Source organism: Crassostrea angulata, chromosome 6 (genome assembly GCF_025612915.1).
Source record: "Crassostrea angulata isolate pt1a10 chromosome 6, ASM2561291v2, whole genome shotgun sequence".
Taxonomy (NCBI): domain Eukaryota; kingdom Metazoa; phylum Mollusca; class Bivalvia; order Ostreida; family Ostreidae; genus Magallana; species Magallana angulata.
The window spans coordinates 20,301,166-20,323,175 of NC_069116.1; the positions used below are offsets into that span (position 1 = coordinate 20,301,166).

The window sequence follows — 22,010 nt, forward strand, 5'->3', positions numbered from 1 at the left end:
ATACATCTATTTACTCAAATCGTGACGATGCATGTTCCTCTATTATAACGTAGTGGTTAGACTTACGTCAATCAGAGATTGTACGAAATAAATGTACCCCTTTATCACAAATGAAAGTGTATTGGATAAAAAGTGCATTCTGTGAAGGTACACACCTCGAATTTAAAAAGACACGGTGACTCAAAATAGATGTTTCACTTTTTGATTATGACAACGGAAATAAAAAGAGGTACTCGAAATTTCATCATACCGAAGGTTTCATGCATCATAAGTCATAACCTATCAATTTACAGGTCATTAAAACTCATCTAGAAATTGCACATGTAAACTAACCGAGTTGTTTTGGACATTGGTTTAGCGTCACGTGATTGCGATTTCTGTCTAAATATTGTTACAATGGGATTGACACACTGAAAAAAGAATTTGAATTTGAAGCTATTCGATGTCTGTGATAAAAAATATGCATTAATAGAGAATGCATATTACTAAACATATAGCTCTCTTATGTTTCAACGAGAGGCTTCTGGCTCATGATGTATGCAACGCTGCAGTGTTTACATTCCCCTACGCTTGCATGGCTATAAAACGGAAGGAAAACTCAATATTTATGTGTTGGCCAAACGCGAAATTCTATTTTTCTCTTTTTAATTTCATTTATATCCTTTGGAACACCGTAATTTTTCAAAAGTTCATATTTCCATATGATATATAAAATATGTGGAAATCGTGTAAAAATTCGATATTTGCTTAACCATGTGTTTGTGAGTCACCTTGTCCCTTTAAGTACATGCAAAATTAAAGAGAAATTTTGTTGGGTTTTTTTTTTCGTTCTTTTACTTGGAACAGTCCTTTACATCCTGTATCTGATTTACCTAGACGTTTAATCTACTGTAAATATCACTCTTAAGAATTTATGGCAATTCATACATCGGATATATGCTTAGAAATGAGAATGATTTCTTCTTAAAGACTCTGGACATCGACTTTCAATACGCCTGCTAAATGTGTTACATTTTGGCTAACATGGCGTACCATACAGGAGATTTGATATCTCTGCAATTTTTTTTTTAATATTCACACAATGGGATGTTGTATTCAACTTTTCTATTTGCATAATTCTTACAATCATAATTACTATAGAAAAACAATTCGGAATCCATTGCTCTGATATTCCAACTGTCACATTTGCGTGTAGGCACAATGGACCCCACTCGGTTTTCTCTGAAAACGAAAGCAAAACTACCTTGTATGTCATGACATTGGCTGAAGGTATAGAATGTTCATTGAATGATTTATTTTTATTTTATAAATTATTGATAATTGTAGATAACTAACTAATTTATTATGTTATATTATATGAATCTTTCAGTTCATGTCGATGCGATCGCAGAATAGCCTATTAGACAGGATGCTCAAATACTCAAGTTTTATTTCTCTAAAACGAAAACAAATCTACCTCATAGGTCTTAGTGTATAAACGCAGGTTGTTGGTAGACTCTCTGTTTTAAACACATATTAAAATCTCAAATCTCTTGATAAAGAGTATTCTTGCCTTCCTTTTCCATAAAAAAATCGGGAAGTATTTCCTCCACTACTGATCACAAGAATTGTAATAAATAGATGTCTCTAATTTACATTCAATAGGAGATGGAGAAACTCTCAATATGTAGTGAATGTTTTTGTAGATTCATTTCCCAATGTTGAAGATAGCTTATATTGCAGCAAAAGAAAATTAGCACAATTAGTTGTAATCAAGATTTAGCTACAATCTTTGGTTGGTATTACATGTATTCGAAACAGAAAGTCACATGTGGCTACACCTTATGTTCATCTTGACTGTTCCTAATACTCTTTAATTTGATGTGTCATGCATATCTGTCTTTCAGAAAAAAAGTGGGTAAAATGACTGTTTTTATCTTTGTTATGTACAAATCGACACGGACGAAAGAAACCAAATTATTACGTACCATTCCATTACACACTTGTTGATTGTTAAATGACAAAAAATCGGAGAGGCGTATATACATGTACAACAAGTAAAATTCTCTATTGGCAACTTATAAGGATCACCTTGTTCTATCGTTTGTCTGACATTCGAAGGGAATTAAGGGACTTGAATTAAGTTCAAATTAAGGGATTGTTCAAAAACAATATTAAGCTTTATAATAAGTTTACAATTGGTTGATTTAAAAGTATACAAATTTAGACCTCAAGGAATTGAGTAGGGGAACCAATGTGGTCACCATAAATTAAATTTTAGAAAAGGAGGTTTTAAGTCTTATTTATGGAATCAGGAAAAAAAAAACATTTTTCAATTTGGGTTTTGACGACGACCAACTGGCTTGAAATTGGGTCGAAACGGATAAACTTTAGAGTGGTAGAATGTCTTCTAAGTAATCATGGAAATTTTTAAATATTTCTAAACATTGCAAGAAAGCAAGTGTGGAAAGGTTTTATGGCATTCATTTAATGCCACGTAACTAGATTCCTGATACACTAGATTGAAACGGGTCCATAATTATAATAATAATATAAACCTTTTCTATAACTTTTTTTTTATCGAAACTACTTGCCAAATCATCACTTCTGATATGTTGATTCTGGTCACGATACTATTTTATTGATTTGTTATGTCGCATTAATTAGGAATGGGTTTTTTTCTGATCTTTAACTTGTTACATTTTCAGAATGGATGATTGGATTGTGTTTGGTTGTTTGTTTGCAATCCTAGCTGTTTTTATGTGTATATTTAATCAAGCATTTTCCCTTTTTATTTTTTAATTAGCTTTATAAATTACCTTTCCTATAATAAAGAGTAATAGTGAGTCAAACTGGGCATCACCCTGTTAGTTATCAATAAAAGTTATCATTAAAAGTAATATTTTTAATGCGTGATTTCCGTATTACAGAAATAGAGGACACAGAAATGTTCGTATTTATATATAGAATTACAAATAATTTTTTTCTTCAGATTGTTATAGCGATCTTTCTTCAAATAAATCTCACCAGATAGCAAGATTGCACGACAAAGTATGGTAAAATAACGTAAAACAGAAAATAATTTTAATGTTTGCATGAAACTAATGTTCATTTCAATGTGTTTTTGTATTGAACTGTTTTTGATGAGGTGAAACTTACCACTTCTTTTTTTAATTTTTTTGTAATTTTTGTTGCTCAGGTGAGCGTTGTTCGATCCAAAGACCTTTTGTATTTATCTTAAATCAAAATAAGTAGGAGAACTTTATAGAATGATGTAGAATTTTTTTACTATAATTTAATAGATTTATTTCAGCAAAACTTAGACGAGCTTAGTCTAGGTAGGGTGCAAATTGATTCTTAATTAAGCTGACAAAGAGGAAAATCTGGAACTGAAACTCTATGGAACAAGATAATTCTAATGCACCAAACAGGTAAATAATAACTAGAAGGTAAATAAATTATGTAAAGCGAAAGAGATTTGTCCCATCTTTTCACGTTTGCTAACCTTGAACAGAAATGTCATGGAGTTAGTAAAATCATAAAATACACTCTTTATAAGATGAACAAACGTTTACAGGTGATGTTTTGTCGTGTTCTTCAATCTTTGTTTGCTATATAATATAAGAATCAATTTGTGTTTTGATAAGACCAATGTTTGCATAACCATTTGAAAATAGAAATTATGTGAGCTTGCATAGGCAATTTGTTGAATAATGGTATTAACTTTTTTTTTATTAAAAAGAGACGTGGTTGGATATCTATCTAAACCATGCCAAAGCAGAGAAAGCAGCAAAGGACTCGAACCTCAGAGGGTAAATATTAAGAAAAACAGCGATCACTCTCTACTAACAATCGAGGGACCTGAGAGTGTAAAGTGACTTCAATAAAGGTAATTCATATAACTTCTATTTCACAGGATGTTACCTTACACAAAGCAGAGTCAGCATGGAAGCCTAAAAGAATGCAAGAGACTGATAAAACTATTAACATAACAGAGGTTATTCACTTTAATATGCCTGGTACTCAGTAAAAAAAAATCAATAGACATATAATTTTTATAAAGAATTATCTTCTGAAAGATCCTGCGGAAGCCAATTTTTGAATTAAAAAAAGTTTTAAAATGTTTATAACTTGTAAACCCTTTAAAATACCATGTTTCATGAAAAAGGAATTCTACAAGAAAATACGCAGTACTCTCAACAAATTAGCACCAAAGAAATTTCAAACTCTGGTAAAGCAGGTTTCTGAAATGGAAATCAACACTGAGGAAAGACTACAAGGTGTTGCTGATCTGATATTTGAAAGGGCAAGTGATTAAAAAGTACTTAAAGTTAACTACAGAGGAAATTAGAAATAATGAATTATAGTAGTCCTTATCAGAATCATAATTGATTTTCGGGATTCCATTTTCATAAATCGTTGTATTAAACTGATTATTCCCTTTGAAGGCTATTAGCGAACCTTGCTTCTGTGTAGCATACGCCAGTATGTGCCGTTATTTAGCTATGGTGAGTACATACATCACTAATGGTGCAATAATATTGATACAAAATGTAAAAATCTTAGTATGAATATCTTACTGCAATATTATTTGTGTTATAGATCAAAGTAGCTTCCACTTCCAAACAAGGAGAGTATGTAAATTTTCGTGCAATATTGTTGACGAGATGTCAGAAAGAGTTTGACAAGGATTCAGTGAAGGAGATGGAGGAAATGAGAAAAGTCATTGCCGAAACCCAGGTATTTTTCATCTAAATTTATTACAAAAATGAAATGAAAATAATCGTAAGCTAATCTCAAAACATATATAAGTATTTATAGTTTAAGTATGATATGCATTTTTGTGTTTTTGAGGACCCACAGAAACGTGAAGAATTGTGTGAGGAGTTGAAAATGGTCGAAGTCAAAGCAAGAAATCGTTCAATAGGAAATATCAGGTCATATGAAATTAGTTTAAATCTTTTATTCTATCCAATATTTTACATTTCAAAATGTTGTTTCATGAGTAAGGTTTTCTTAAGGTTTATTGGAGAGCTGTTCGATCTGAAGATGTTGACTGAAAAAATCATGCATGATTGCTTATTCAACCTCCTGAAAACTAAGGATGAAGAAAGATTGAAAAGTGTTTGCGAACTTTTCTTAAGATTTGGGAAAACGTTGGACACAGAGAGAGCTAAGGTTATGACGATACTTTATAAAAAAGAAAATAAATGTTGTTTGGTAACTTTCCTCGTTAATGTGATTTCTTATATTATAAACAGGTCGGGTACACTACCTTATATGGATAACATTATTTAACACATGACATGCAGTATTAACGTCAAACAGATTCTCCGATCCAGTGAATGAGTTGCAATGCACAACGTGTTTACGATTCAACAAACGCACGTGGTTTTTGTCTGTTTTATTCACGATATTTAATTGCTTGCCGGAATGTTTGTACATCTTGATTTTTACTTTAGAAGGTAAAAAAGGAAAGATTAACCATTAACTTTGTTCCATGCTCACATTGAAAAATACTGTTGTTTTAGTTGATCAATTGTTGCTTCAAAAAATGATCAGTATCAAACGACTGACAACCATACGCATACAAGTACAAACTGATTTTGATAAGAAAAACTGCACAATTGTGTATTAGTGACTTTAAAATTGTGCTCTAGAAATAAATACAGGTATCTGTACATTTTCAACATACGTGAATAGCCACGGTAGTAGAAATGCATAAATATACAAACGCAGAAGCGCAAGCTATGCAGCATATAGTATTTTGTCCGTAAAGCATTCTGATGAATGTCCCTGAAGAAGATATCAACGCACATTTTACTAAAGTTGTCCCAAATATGGGCATCACGTGAAAAAACGGTACTCACTGCTTCTAATTCAATAGGACGTACCTCTCTTTTGAACATTGACAATGGGGTATTTAGATAGGTTGATATAAGCCCTCATATGCAATATTTTTTAAATGTGAGCATAGCAATTGAAGTTCAGACTTAATTGTTCATATTAATTTCATAAATTCTGAAAAATCATTCAAAATGAGTTTCCAAAGGACAAATCAAAATGGTATATATTTCAAAAATGAAGTGTTTCAAATCGTTCAATGAAAAGTTTTCACGACAAAAATGGTCAATTAATCAAATAAAAGATGTCATTTTTTTTAATTTTTTTTGAGTTTTGGGAAAAGTTGGCGTTTAGATAAAATTGATTTAAAAAAAACTTCTACGTGAATAAAACAGGATCAGGAATGTCTTCCTCAACTTATGTTGTATTTTCTACTTGTATATTCGCTTGGGGAAACAGATTTTTAAAAGTAAACCTTTTCCGAATCCTTATTTGTTGTGAAAAATACAAATTTAAGATCCATCATTTTTTTATGAAATTGTTTAAATGGCGTGAAAGATCCATAATTTTTACTTTTGATACAAACATTTGGATTTCAATGTTATACAATAAATATTGAATATATTCTCTCTAATGCTCTATAAACATTCGCAACTGCAAAAGATTGATCATCATTCATATAGATATATTTAGATATCTTTAGTTAACTCAAATTTTGAACTTTTTTTTGCACTACTTAAATTAAAAATAACTCTGAAAGGGAGTCCAGTGTACTTAAATATAGAAAAGTTAAAATGTATCAGTTATACTCTAAAGACATTTAGAATTGTTTTTAAATTTACTTTAATACTCTTGACATATTTGCAAATCTTAGTATTCATTCCTATATATTTAAATATTTCATGTGTTGTCTGCCTTTTTCTTACTCTACCACCACTTGTCAGAGAGTTATGTCGATTTTTAGATTTTCATACTGTCTGACCAGATCAGACTTAATACTTATTCACGTGTCTTAAGCGTGTACATGCCTGAAGTTAGTTTAGTTATTCCACCACTTGTCAGATAGTCATGTTGATTTGTCAGATTTAAAAGCCGACTTGTCAGATATAAATGTCAGCTTGTCAGATCTTCATGTCAACTTGTCAAAAAATGATCATCAGGGCAAAAAAATTGATATTATGATATTAAAAAGGGCTTTGCCACTTACTATCATCTAATTGTTATCATGATATCGGACAAGTAGACATTAAGATCTAACAAGACAACAGTAAGATCTGACAACACATAATAAAGATCTGACAAGTCAACTTATCGATTAAAGACTATAATCATTTTTTTTTCAATATCATTATATCTGACAAGTCGATATAGGTGTTCAACAATATCCATTATTATCTGACGTGATGACTTTTCGATTTTTGATGTTTATATTCATATCTTAATTTTGTCTTGTCAGATGCTATTGTCGACCTGTCGGAAAAATATGATTTAACTAGGTGGCATATGTAGGAGATGTGCACGTTTTTGTTTAAAATATCAAGACACGTTTATAAGTAACAATTCGGCAAACAGATCTGACAAGACAGTATAAAAATTTGAATAATCGACATAACTATTTGACAAGTATTGGCAGAACTATGCTACTATATGACAAATATCTGCCATCTAGTTAACGTCGTATTTTCTGGCAGGTTTTATAGTCAACCAATCCAATGACTCCTTTGATATATTTACAAAAAAAACCACTCTGCATGATTTTGTATGTCTGTTTTCATTGTCTCTCAGCTATGCATACATAATCATTTTAAGGCTTTCAAGAACCAACCCCAGTTTAAAGCTATTGCATATGTAATCTAAAAACAAAGCTATTACATGTACATGTGTCCGTGACAAAAACAAAACGCGTTTGCAAATTTAGGTTACAGAATGCATGCATTATCTCGCTTCTTTATAACTTGTTATAAAATCATCTTATTGTTGCTTTCCATCTTACATTTGTTTGTATCATCTTTTGTGTCGCATTTGTCTTTATTGTATCTATTTCATTCTGTAAATTATTGAAAAGCTACAGTCACTGAAACACTTAAGGAATCACTAACTATCATGTAGATGGTCAAAACTTGTTAATAAACGGTCAATGTAGGATGTCATTTGTGCAACGATTGGACTTGGAAGGGGTTTATTATAATTAGACTGAAAAAAACAGGAATGACACTCATTGTTTCTTTATACTTTGATTTCACAACGTGGATTCATCATGCATAAAAAATAAGATAAATCATTCATTTACTTTTTTCTTCTATAGCCAAGAATGGACCAGTATTTCAATCAGATGGATAAGATAATACAAGAAAAGAAGACATCTTCAAGAGTGAGATTCATGTTACAAGATGTCATTGATCTCAGAAAGGTGAGGGTAAAGTTTTTTGCTGTCGACAAATATAGAAAAATATGTGAAATCTTTTTATCTCGTATTTTGTGGTTCGATTTGCAGTGCAAATGGATTTCAAACAGCAAAAATACAAATTCTAAGACCAAGACTCAGTTTCCTGGTGTTCAAAATGTACGAGGAGGGCGCATAGCTCGAGGTCTGTTTTACTATTCATTTAAAGAAAAACTTACAAATTAAAGAATTAATTGTTACTAGAACTTGATGTAACAATCGATGATAGTGGACTACGCGTGAAGAAAATTTTCCAGGTAACTTCAGTTATATGAAGTAGTTTATATTCTTAAAAAAGGGTTTGAAGGCAGATTTATTATCTCTAGTTTATGAAAAAGGGTCAAAAGATCCTGGAACTGGAATGGGAGATAATGATAGATTGACCTCTACTGGCAAAGCAAATATACGAGTGGAGAGACAGTCAAATGACCCATCAAGGCTTAAACTCACCAAGGTACTAGATAATCAAAATCGAAATGTTAACTATTTAGGCGATGTGGAGATAAAAAGCTCACTGATATATTTTTTAACATTTTCAGCAAAACTTGGATAAGTCCAACATTCAACTTGGTCCTGTTGCAGGCACAACCAAATTCTCTGAACTGCAAAGAGGAAGCACTGGAGAAAGAGCAAGAAATTTCACGGAACAAGAAAAACAAAGCACACCAAGCAACAGGTAAATAATGTTGATGTGATTAGATTTGACGTTCTTCTTTTCTTGCCATGAAGATAATAAATTTGTTTCAGGATTTTTGAAGAACAAACTGTTTTGTTTCTAGGTTTTCTGCATTTAGTAAGCCTGGAGATAATAGTAGGGATAGATTTGGCACTGTCCCAGCTCGTGGGGATAGCAGGGTCCGGGGTTCTGGTGGATTTGGCCACCTACAAAGTCGAGGTATCACTCCCATGTCTTCAAAGGAGCAAGAAAAAGAAGAAGCCCTTGCAGCTGTCAGGTGAGATTTTAGGTTTACATTAACATATTTTTCGTGTGTTTAGGTTATATTGTTGTTGTTTTGGATTTTATTTTATTAAAGTAGTTTTATTTTTTTTAAATTAACATTGATTTGTGATAGGGATCAGATCAGAGAAAGGCGAAGGGAGCGTAAACTTAATAAATTAGAAGTTCAGAACAACAGCAAATCATCATTATCCACTGCCAAGGAGCTTACAGAGGAAGATATGGAAAAGGAAACCAAAATCATTTTGAATGAATATCTTCAGTTACAAGATATAAAGGTATTATAACATACGATGGAAATATGTTTATTTTTATCTTAACTTTCATATTCTTAATATTCATTCATTATTGTAATATCAAACCTTTTTCTAGACATTGCATATATATGCTTACATATTCACTTCATTACAGTCAGAGACACACACAGCCACACACCTTGCAGAAGTACAGACAAGTATATAGACCAACAAAAACATATTGTAAACGTGGCATTTTAAACCTGTGGCTAAGTGCTCGTTTCTCAATGGTGAAACAATGCGCGTGGGAATGCACCGAAGCGTGATTTACCACTCTAAAGTTCCTAAGTTTTATTTACAACACGTGCGGGGAGGGAGCGGAATATTTAACGTGGTTTTCAGTTACTGCATAACTAGTGTCCAAAAAGCATAAATCACCACTTATATAGTGTACATGTACAAACACTGTCAAATAATTTCGCTATTAACTCTATTCCTGTGAAAGTTCAAATATTTTTTAGTTAGAGAGATAGATAGAGTGGATGAAAGAGGGAAAAAGAGAGACAGTAAAAAAGTAAACAAAGATGAAAGAAATAAATAAACGAAATTATATATATAAGCGCATTCATTTCTTCCTAAGACGTTTTACAAAAAATTGTTTATATATATACACAAACACACACACACACACACACACACACACACACACATATATATATATATATATATATATATATATATATATATATATATATATATATATATATATATATATATATATATAAACTGATAATTTCATTTTTAAATAAATACTTTGCTTGCAATTTCCTTGCAGCTTTCATGGACACATTATAACAATATTATGATATGTCATAATGTGTACAGAAAAGCTACAAGGAAATTGTTGTCACTGCTTTTCATACTCAGCAAATTCACAGTTTTTAAGTAATACACAGTTTCTTAATATGTATTCTACCAATTAGTGTGCTTTTAAACATGGAAATAGAGAGTTTTGGAACATTCTTATATGTATTAATGGAAAAAATGAATTGGTTTTTTAGCTCACCTGAGCTGAAAGCTCAAGTGAGCTATTCTGATCACATTTTGTCCGTCGTCCGTCTGTCCGTCTGTAAACTTTTTACATTTTGAACTTCTTCTCTAAAACCGCTTATCCAATTTCAACCAAATTTGGCACAAAGCATCCTTATGGGAGGGCAAATATAAATTGCAGAAATAAAAGTCCGATCTGTATTCAAAGCGAAGAAAACCTTGAAACTGTAGAAACAGGGGGGTGCATTTTTAAAAATCTTCTTCTCAAGAACTACCGAGGCAAATTCAACGTAGTTTAGCATAAATTATCCTTATGGGAAGGAAAAAATAAATTGCAAAAATTAAGGGGTAATTCTGTTTCAAATCTGAGTTATTACGAAAATAATGATAAAGAAAAGGCGTGTTTCAATCAATTTAATAGCTTCGGGTTCGGCATCCGGTAAAATGGGTAGGCAAGACTTGGCCTGGGCAAAACAAAAGATTGGCAGTTATTAATCTGCCAATCTCATTAAAATTTCAGGATATTTGATGGACTAGTATATTTGTATTCGCTGTAAATATTGTTGCAAAATAATGCGTATTTGGAATTGACGATTGTCGATCTGCCCCGGCTTTAACTTTGCCACGGCCCGGGTTTGCATACCACTTTTACCAAGACTCGTATTCCATACTTCTAAAACGAGGTTCTTTGTTTAAAGCAGCCATGACCTTATACGAAAAAGGGTCGATCTGACTATGATGAATCTGCTTGTTGTGCAACAGTTCGCGTATGAAGGGAAATTTTGAAACATGCAAAATATATTGGTGCCGATTTTGTGAAGTAAATTGAGGCTAAATATTTCAATGCGTTGACAGTTTTCACACATGACGTTGGTGTTAGCTTGTTCTGATTTTCGTTTCGTTTTCATTATTTACGCTTTGTAACCTTGAAATATCGTCTGTATTTCGTGATTTTTACGTATCAAATCAAACAGATACTTCGGTAAATCAAGCAGTTAACTGTTTACCTGCGCAAATTAAGCAAAATCTAATGTAGGGGTACTGAAATACAATTCATTCTATCGGTCATTCGGCATTATTTTTTGCGTAACGGTAGATTAATGCAATAGGTTTTGTTGAGATGCTCGACATTTTCTCGAGTTTATTCAGTTTAAATAGAGTTTGATATCGCTGACGGAATTAATGTAGGTATATACTTGTATATATATGATTCATTTCGAAAAAAATAAATTGTGTTCTTTGTTTGTTATACATGTAGTGCATGTTTCTTGTGTTTAATTGTTTACAATTTCTATTTACTAACCATATTTGAGTGTTAAGCTTCGAATTATAAGCAAGATACAAAGATTTGCTCCCAATTCTATGTTTGTACACAGATCTTAAAAACTAAAGATTAAAAAAGTAAAAAATTCGTCAATATTTACTAAGAAAATTTTCGAAGTCTGTTCTTCCAGAAACCAACTTTAACAACTTATTGTATTGTAAACTTAATCTGTTTAGCTCACCTGAGGGTGGGGCCAAATTGGGGGGTCGAAGTTTAACAAATGAATATATAGAGTAAATCTTTAAAAAACTTCTTCTCAGAAACTAATCGGCCAGGAAAGCTGACACTTGTGTGGAAGCATTCTCAGGTAGTGTTGATTCAAAGTTGTGAAAATCATGACCCCCAGGGGTATGGTGGGGCCCCAATGGGGGGGGGGTCGAAGTTTAACATATGAATATATAAAGTAAATCTTTGAAAATCTTCTTCTCAGAAACTAATCAGCCGGCAAAGCTGAAACTTGTGTGGAAGCATCCTCAGGTAGTGTTGATTCAAAGTTGTGAAAATAATAACCCCTGGGGGTAGGTTGGGGCCACAATGGGGGGTCGAAGTTTAACATATGATTATATTGAGTAAATCTTTAAAAATCTTCTTCTCAGAAACTAATTAGCCAGGAAAGCTGAAACTTGTGTTGAAAAATCCTCAGGTAGTGTAGATTCAAATTTGTGAAAATCATGACCCCTGGGGGTAGGTTTGGGCCAAATGGGAGGTCGATGTTTTACATAGGAATAAACAGAGTAAATCTTTAAAAATCTTCTTCTCAGAAACTAATCAGCCAGGAAAGCTGAAACTTGTATGAAAGCATCCTCAGGTAGTGTAAATTCAAGGTTGTGAAAATCATGATCCTCAGGGGTAGGGTGGGGCCACAATGGGGGGGGGGTCAAAGTTTAACAAAGGAATATATAGGGTAAATCTTTAAAAAAAATTTCAGAAACTAATCAGCCAGATGATTCTTTATAATTGTTAAGACTTTGGCCCCAGGACAATTCTTTGGCCTCACGAGAAGGTTCAGAGTTTGATGTACGTTTATATCCCGTATATATAGACTATTGTTAAGGATCTTTTTGAGAACTGCAATACTCAACATATGATATGACTATAAAATCATCCTGTTAGAAAAGGGACTAATGATTATAAACATAAGGATATCCAGGGGAAAATGGATTTTATTTATACAGGATCTACATGTATTATTGTACATTGTCCAGATAGTTTGTATTATGACTCCATTAAGCTGATTTTATCATACCTATTGTTCCTCAGGTGAGCGATGTAGCACATGGGCCTCTTGTTTTCGTTTGTATGAAAATGGTTTGTATTCTATTCATATTTCTGTGTTGAACTTACCAAAAATACCAAAAAGTATAGTTAGTTTATTAAAAGTCATGAAAAAATTAAACTTGCATCTTAACCATTCTCCCAAACAGTACCATATTTCTTTGACACGAAAACAGCCAACAAACAAATGTTTTATTGATTCTATATGATGGTTACAGAATGAGCATGATAGTTAATGAATTATTTTGAGTTAAAAAGGGTATTCATTTGTTATCAAAATCCTATGTAAAGTCTTGAATTGCAACTATTGAAACTTTGATTCTTTTAAGGTTTTCAATGAAAGTTCAAAAATATGATTGTAATCTATTTCTCTATTCACAAAGCCTGCACTAGTGTTTATCCACTTTCATTTGGCCGAATTGATTGATTTTCTTTTGATAAGTACACCGTACATATCCTTACATCCTTTGTTTTGTTTGTAAAACATATTGAAAGAATTCAGAATAAATGGTCCATATTCTACTTTTTTTTATTTGAGGTTTTCAGTAACTCTAAATTTGCCTCTTTCAAATCTGTGAATTCTTAAAAAGAAATTGGTCTAAACATTTGTGATTTTGAGCGATTCAAGGCTTATAAAATTGCCTTCAACATCAAACAGGTCATGTACAAAGGACTATGTGCGGGTCAAAGTGTATTTATGCCCCAACATTCAAATTTATGAATAGAGCCTTAGAAATTTGCTAAAAGATAGGTTAACATATATCTAGTTCAGTATTTTTTGAAGATAAATTGTCTAATCGATCTCTTAACAGAAATATGATCTGTTAATAATGAGCTAATACCACAAAATGTATGTATTTTAGCCAAAAATGGGGCATTTCCGATCAGTTTTTTTTTAAAGGAAACAATGAGCGCATGCTTGCTCCAATACCATTTTTTGATATGATATGCAAAATAATATGAACAATAATTTATGTAAAAATGGTTTTGAAGCAGCATTGCGCTGAATACCTTCTGCTCTTGAGTAAGAAGAAAAACTGATGAATTTTCCATGCTTTTGAAAAAGTGCAGGATATGACCCATTTACGTGACGTCATAGAAGCACGGAGAATGATCGATGTTGTTAAACTTTTAGATTTCTGAAACTTGTATATTCAGTTTTATGTTTTATCAAAATATCTATATGATATGATTTTTTTTCAAATTTGTAAAATATGGGGACAGAAATTATACCATTTCGCATATGGTTCTTTATATCGAGAATTGAAATAACTTTTTTTAACATATAGATGAGTTATGAAATCTAATGTTAGAAATATACCATATTTGTTCATTAAACACTTTTATGTCGTTTTGACTATAAGACTAAACAATTCTGATCCAATATAGTAGAACCTCTTTCCAAAAGTTATTGCTTATTTTATTATATACATTGTATATGTAAATTGACGATGAAGTCTTTACCTCTTTTCCATAGAGTTATTCTTATCCATGTAGATTTTAATGCACGCACAAATTTCACATCGCATATCATTTTTACCCCCCCCCCCCCCCCCCATTACTGTAATCTGGAACATCACTTTTTTTTAACCTTATGGACCTTGCTTCCCTACAAAAAAAAAACCAGTAAATCTCTTTCTCAAGTTGCTGCAAGTATTTTACACAAGGGTTTATGATGATTTGAATCAAGTGGTTTAGTTTGGGTATTATCATTGTTAAAATCACTGGTAACATTCCCACTGCTGTGAGATTTTTAAATTTCCATTGATTTAATGAACGATTACTTCAAAAATGTTGATGGGTAATTTAGAGTTTGACATACATTGTTTTGTAAACAAAGTTCGAGTTTTTCTATTGTTTTGTGATTTGCTGGTATAAGTGTTATATCAATGTTGCTTTCCTCTGTCTGAAATAGTATTTAAGATCAAGATCTAGTAAATGAAAGGTGCCTACGCGTTCATAAACTTTAGGATATAAATTCTTTCAATGATGCTTCATAACAATACCTTTGTTTGATATGGTGTACCGGGGCTAAACTAAATGAAAATCATGTTTTAAACAGTCATTTTCAAAAAAATATGAAGGAGATAACAAACACATTACATTGTTCTGTCCATTTCTAACAAATAAAATATATCTAGAATGCCTACAGTCTCTCCAAAAACGGGGGGAAAAACAAGCTCTCGACCTCCTCTTTAAAATGATGTCAAGTTGAATATAGGTATCGGGTTTACTTTTCCCATGCTTTAACATAAATTGTCAAGAAATCGGTCAACTTTCTACATAATTCCTTTAAAGCCGTAAAGTACGGGAAAAAGATTCTTCAAATCAATTATGACGTCACAGTGGTTCGAGCACCAAATAGACACTCTGGAATCATTTACTAGATCTTGACCTTAAGAAAACATCAGTTTACCTTGTTTGCTACGAGTCATTTTGTCAAAAAAAGGTAATTCCATATTTTACATCATTTGTATCAAATATAAGACTCGAGCTTTGTTTAAATAACAATGAATTTTTACCTCTGTATCTATCTTATAACTTGACATTTATATTTTGGTCAATCATTCAAAATGCGCAAGTAAATCATTTTATACAAATTATATACATGTATAAAAATTAAAAAAAAAAACCAAAATTTTGATCTAAAATTGTGTCTTAGTTCAGTGTCGTCGGCATATTGCGTAAATTTGTATTCCGTTTCATCAATTATGATTCCCAAAATATCCTTTTTATTTCCAAATAAAATTCCTAGAACATCAGCACAGAGTAAAAAAAAGATAAGGGAAAACTAGGTCACCCTGCCTTCTTTCTCTGAGAGGAAAATTGTTATTTTTTTAAGCTTAAAATGATATCTTTTATATGATATCTTTGTATCTAGGAAGCCATTTTCGATATCAAAGAGCTGAAATCGCCATCTGTGATGCACATCTTTGTTAGTTCAGCAGTGAACTATGTCTTGAAGAGATCCAGTATTGAAAGAAACCAGACTGGAATTTTGTTGCATGATCTTGTTAAAAAGAACATTTTATCCATCCCTGTGTATATTCAAGGGTAAGCTTGATTTACATTTCTCCAAAACAATATGATATTGCAGAGAGAAAACTTCAACGATTTGAAAAAATGGTTTTGTTGTTGTAGACTTACTGGAGTAATTCAGTTTGCCGTAAACATAGAAAATGACATTCCAAATATCTGGCGGTATTTCGGTGAGCTTATTGGTCCAATGGTTTACGATGAAAATGTTCCTTTGAACTTCCTTCGCAAGGTCGCCGAACCTTTGAAAGAAAACAACAAAGCTGGACTTTTAGTTGCTGAGGTTTTGCACGCTGCTAGTCTTACAGAGGTACGCTAAATGTCATTGAAATTACAGAAATATTTCAGTGATGATCAATATTTATTCTGATACAGATAAATGCTACTTTTATAGTTCCTGAAATTAAATATTATAGATATATAATATATACACTCAACAAAATTTTTAAGTGTTCCCTCCAGTACAATGTATTAAACATTTTAATTTTACTGTTTATATGTATTTGTCTGGGCGCCGGGGTGACTGATTTTCACTTAACTTTCAAATTGTTTAGAACGATGCATTAATCTTGTCTCTGGTTGCGACCCGAGACCGTGACCTTCGCTTAATATCACAAACACTTCCGATTTGGTTGAGTTTTGCTCAGAACTTTTTGATTGTTTAAAGTTACCGATGGAAATGACGTTACACTTATCGAATAAAAAAAATATATGAAAATAACGTTTTCTTCGGATTACATTGGCGAGGACAAAATAAACAGCAAATTTAAAGTGAGTACAATGTGTCATAGAAACAATGCAGACACCAATATTCCAACGGCTCTGACTGTTTTCTCAATGATCATTTTGGCTATCATAAATGTTTTTCTTTTTTAACTATCACCAAAGACTATAGTCTGTCCCGAGATTATTCTATATTCAAAAATACCTCTAGGTTCAAACGATGTTCATTCAAGAGTATGAAAACTTCCCAAGATTTCTCTTTTGGAACACCCTCCTCTTGCTTGTCTGGTTTCAATTCACGGCTAAAAAAAGAAAGTCTACGGGGATTTTCCATTGCAAAAGAGATTAACATTCCCGGACGATAATGTGTTATTTTTAAACAATTCTATTTATTAGGATGAGCACTTCAGAGTTTTGTTCAGTGTATGTATATATTTATAATGTATAAAGTAAAATCCGAGGAAAGCCGAATAATTGTGAACAAGAAAAGAAATTCACGTTATTTGTTTAGATTGAGAAAGTTTTTTTTTGTTTTGAGATAATTAAGAAAGCAATTTTGTTTTGAAATAGGGACATAAAAAAGTTGGATCTTTGTGGACACAATCTAGTCTTCAATGGGAACACTTTATGTCAGAAGATGATGTGAAGAAATTCATCGTAGATAATGTAAATAAAACGATTCAACTCTTTTAAACATTACAAAGCAATGACCATGCTTAAAACGTGGATATATACGCTGGTGGTTAACCACGCGTTTTACGATAGTCAAATAATGCGCGTTGGTTTTAAATACACGGAAGCGTGATTTACCACTCTAAAAGTTTGATTTTTTTCATACGCGCGGGTATATTTAATGCGGTTTTCATCTCACTGCATAGCTACAGTCTGTCCCTAGTTATTGCTGCCATCACTTTTTGATGATTTTTTAATTAAGATGTACATACCTGTGAAATGATTATAGAAAAAGTACAAGTTTCAGCGTTATAATAAACATTTATCATACATACAATACAGAAAGTTGAATTTACCGAGCCTGGCTGGCAAAGAAGAAGCACCGGATGGAGAAAAGAAAACTCCATGGAACAAGAAAATTCAAATGCATCGAACAACAGGTAATCATTCTTGACGTGATTTAAGACACATTTAGTTACCTAAGTGTTTGCTTTATACAATAACTATCGTGATTCTAAATGGACTTAAACACTCCTATGCTCTAATAGTGTTGAAAAACCTTTTTCTAGCTTCTATTATACCGAGTTTGTATGATATTTTAATGTAAACCTCGGGATCTAGTTCCTCTCCAAAACGCTTGGCGTTGACTTTGCCTCTGTGCAAAAACTAAAAAATCTCCTGTAAATGCCATCAACTCCACACTAATGATCTACGCAACGTGGTCATTGGTAGAAGTTTATTTATTTTTCTGACCCAGAGCAGACAGGCTCATCATCTTGTTGACACATTTTCCCTTAAACGCATACATATATACGCTATCAATCTTTATTTTGTATGCATTTTTACCAATTTCCGTAGAATATCCGTTATAATATTTCTTTGAACTTAGTGAGTCCGATGATGACATGTACAGCTGGGATAGATTTGAAACTAGTTTTGAGAACAGTAGAGAGCGGATAGTAGACAATAAAAAGAGTTGCAAACCAGTTTCACCTACTGCCAAGGAGCTCACTGAAAAAGAGATGGAAACGAAAACCAAAAATATTCTGGATGAATATCTACATTTCCAAGATACAAAGGTAACACTTAATACAATAGAGCACTTAAATTAAACATTTAAATATCGCATGATTTATTTCCTGACCTTTAAATATCACCTACCTTTTTTCAGGAGGCCATTCTCTGTGTCGAGAAGCTGAAATCTCCATCTGTGATGCACCTTTTTGTTAGTTCAGCAGTAAACTATGTTTTGGAGAGATCCAGCATGGCAAGGAACCAGACTGGCATTTTATTGTTTTATCTAGTCAAAAAGAAACTTATATCTATCTCTTTGTATATTCAAGGGTAAGTTTGATTGTTTCATTGAAAACAAAAACAAAAAAGTAATTAACAAGAGAATAAGGAACTGTTAAATATACTATGGTTTCGTTTGTAGCCTTACTAAAGTAATGCAGTTTGCTGAAAACATGGAAAATGACATTCCAAATATCTGGCGGTATTTCGGTGAGCTTATTGGTCCAATGATACAAGATGTGAGTGTTCCTTTGAACTTCCTTCGCAAGGTTGCCGAACCTTTGAAGGGAAACAACAAAGCTGGATTTTTAGTTGCTGAGGTTTTACATGCTGCTAGTCATAGAGAGGTATGCTTTGTGGCAACTTTACAAGTATTAAATTGTAAAATGTATTCTTGTACATTGATGCAACCAGTAAATTACTATGACACAGATGATGACCAATTTCACCGTTCATTCCTGGGGTTTTTTTTATATTGTAACACAAGTGTAGGTGATAGATATGAAATAATTTGCACTGTACCAGAAAAGTAACTGTTTGTATTTAAGACAAGATAAAAATTTTGTTTTGATGTAGGGCCAGAAAAGGGTTAAATCTCTGTGGAAACAGTCTAGTCTACAATGGGAAGATTTCATTTCTGCATGTGATGTAAAAAAATTCATCATCGCCCAAGTAAGTGGAAAGGTTCAGCTTTCCTAAAATAAAAGACCAAAATATACAACTTTAATAAAATTTCATAATTGTTTCATAATTCACTCAACAAATTTGTTTGTTTCATGTTTGCATTGCTCCTGAATTACAGAAAGTCGAGTTTACTGCTGCCGGTGACTGTCAATCAAGCACCCCCACAGTCCCCATATCCATGGAAGCTATTCAGGACAAACTACATCAACTCCTCATCAAGGAAAACACTGATAATGAAGTGATCTTTGACTGGATTGAGGTAAAGCAGCATGTCTAAAGTGAATGTTTTATATTTTGTGCTTTAATGACTTGAATACATTGTAAGCTACTTTTTATCATGTTTAAAGGAGAGTGTTGATGATCCAACTATAAAGAGCAACAAGTTTATCCGTACTTTGATGACATTAGTTTGTGAAAGTGCAATAACCGGTAAGTATTAACTAGTACATGTATATACATTTACTGGCTATTGATGTATTCCGAGTCGCTACCTTAAATTTAAAGTCCGATGAATCTAATATGTTATTCATCAACAAAATATGCATTGCTGACAATGTTTTGACTCGGGATATAGAACTACTATATAGAACTACTATAGAAAGTAGTTGCTTTCTCTCGGGAATATAAACTTACTATCATCCTCAGTGGTGTTCGAGTTTGAAACGAGGGAAATTGATTGCTATCGGTGAATAGACAACACGAAAACTAAATAATAATTAGATGGAATAGCATGTTCGTTGAAATTTAACGTAGAAAAGATGCACAGAAATAAAATCATTTTGTTTATTTACCGTTCGTCACTACTTAAGTAGTACTTTAGAGTGTCTGCTTAGTGATATTATTGATTACATTTTACATAGGCTCTGGAAGCAGAGCACGTGTGTTACCTGAAGTTATCAAGAACAGAGGAGATTTGCTAGAGAAATACTTGGACCACCGAGCAGAATCAGAATTGCAAGCACTTTATGCAATACAATCCCTAGTGCACAAGTTGGAGCATCCACAAGGTATTATTTTTGCCTACACTTGTATTGGATTATTTATTAGATACAAAACATTCCAAAATTTAAAGATAATTTTGCTTTGAAAAGGTTAATGGTTGATTTATCCTTTGCAGGAGTATTGCGCACACTGTTTGAAATACTGTATGATGAAGACATTATTTCTGAGGATGGATTTAATCAGTGGGAGAAAAGCAAAGACCCTAATGAACAAGAAGGAAAAGGTGTAGCAATGAAACAAGTTGTACAGTTCTTCACCTGGCTTCGTGAAGTTGATTACGTCAGTGACAGCTGAGGATAATTTAATTAAAATCTATTGAAAGTGACGAGTCGAGATAGTATTATCACAGATCTTAAAGAAATAGAGAAGTTGGGAATTTATGTATTTATCTACCATTTTATTAATGTGACATTTCAGTAAAAATAAGTGCTTTTTGTGGGAACGAGTGTTTCTTGTGGATATCATTTTCTTGGAACGATTCATTGTGATTTTATTAAATATCGTTGACATCAATTTTCATGGATTAAGCACAGATGACAGTTTCAAAATTGAGTATGTCTGTGGTCAATGGTTTTATCAATAAAATGTGTTACTAGGCATTTCATTTCAATAAAAATCGATTGATTGTATCGAATCGACAACGAAATCCAGCGACAAAATCATGCAACGAATGTGATAAAACTAAAGTATATTCTTAGTCCAAATTAAATCCTTAGTTTTCTTACAATATTTTAAATTTTAATATGCCCATAGTTTTTGAAATAATGTCACAGACTGTTTTCAAATAAATGCTTATTAGTTTCCCAACCATCTGTTGTCATTTGATGTTTCTGTATGGTGTGTTTAAACAAGATTCATAAACAATAAAAACCACATGCATGAGGGCTGTGCAAACTGTGCTCTTTTTTTTGGCAGAAAAGGGCAGCGTTAATTGTTCATAATTTGTCTGATTTTTCATTTGTTTTCGGAAAGAATGTATCATCAAATGATTGATAATGTCTCTAAATACTGCTTGATCAAAAACATCTGGTGCTATTAAACCTTGCTGGACTCTTTCATAACCAGAGTTAACAAATTGAAAACCCACTTAGTAATTAGCAAACAAAAAGAACATAATTATAGTGTATACTGTTTAAGTATGTTGGATATTGCGATTATTTTTAACGCATTTCATAGCAATATATGCAGTTTACTTTTGATACAAACACTGTCTACAATTTAATATGCAAAAGTAATTTTTTTCTTAACAATATTTTTGTATATTATTTTTTAAGATTTCAAAATATAGAATTTTTTCATAAAATCGTTTTCTAATGATGTGATGTTATCAAACATCTCTTTGATAACTATTTAGTAAGCTTTTTTGTAGAATATATGTAAATTTTACAAAGTTTAAATATAGTTAACAAAAAAAATCTGGTCATTAACCGTCACTTTGAATCTCCGATAGACTTATTTCAACTGTCCATGTTTGATTTGCATTGTTTGCGA

The 22,010-nt window shown here is 32.2% G+C and overlaps 1 protein-coding gene across 10 annotated transcripts; it reads left to right on the forward strand.

Moving 5' to 3' along the window:
• The first annotated feature begins 1,130 nt into the window (after positions 1 to 1,130).
• LOC128189131 (eukaryotic translation initiation factor 4 gamma 3-like) lies at positions 1,131 to 21,326 on the forward strand. Of its 10 annotated transcripts, none has more exons than XM_052860606.1 (26): positions 1,131 to 1,269; positions 3,282 to 3,410; positions 3,722 to 3,791; positions 3,896 to 3,976; positions 4,148 to 4,285; positions 4,428 to 4,487; positions 4,582 to 4,719; positions 4,834 to 5,157; positions 8,129 to 8,233; positions 8,318 to 8,411; positions 8,593 to 8,720; positions 8,806 to 8,942; positions 9,046 to 9,219; positions 9,340 to 9,502; positions 15,991 to 16,163; positions 16,251 to 16,455; positions 17,439 to 17,534; positions 17,883 to 17,980; positions 18,430 to 18,619; positions 18,712 to 18,884; positions 18,976 to 19,180; positions 19,410 to 19,505; positions 19,636 to 19,776; positions 19,865 to 19,946; positions 20,378 to 20,524; positions 20,635 to 21,326. In XM_052860606.1, exons 2-26 carry the CDS (start codon positions 3,379 to 3,381, stop codon positions 20,811 to 20,813), a joined length of 3,429 nt encoding a protein of 1,142 aa, XP_052716566.1. In that variant the 5' UTR covers positions 1,131 to 1,269; positions 3,282 to 3,378; the 3' UTR covers positions 20,814 to 21,326. The 10 variants fall into 10 exon arrangements, with proteins under 10 accessions (XP_052716566.1, XP_052716567.1, XP_052716568.1 ...); XM_052860607.1 differs by having other exon boundaries at positions 1,140 to 1,269; positions 3,293 to 3,410; XM_052860608.1 differs by lacking the exon at positions 1,131 to 1,269 and adding an exon at positions 3,015 to 3,030.
• Positions 21,327 to 22,010: the final 684 nt, after the last annotated feature.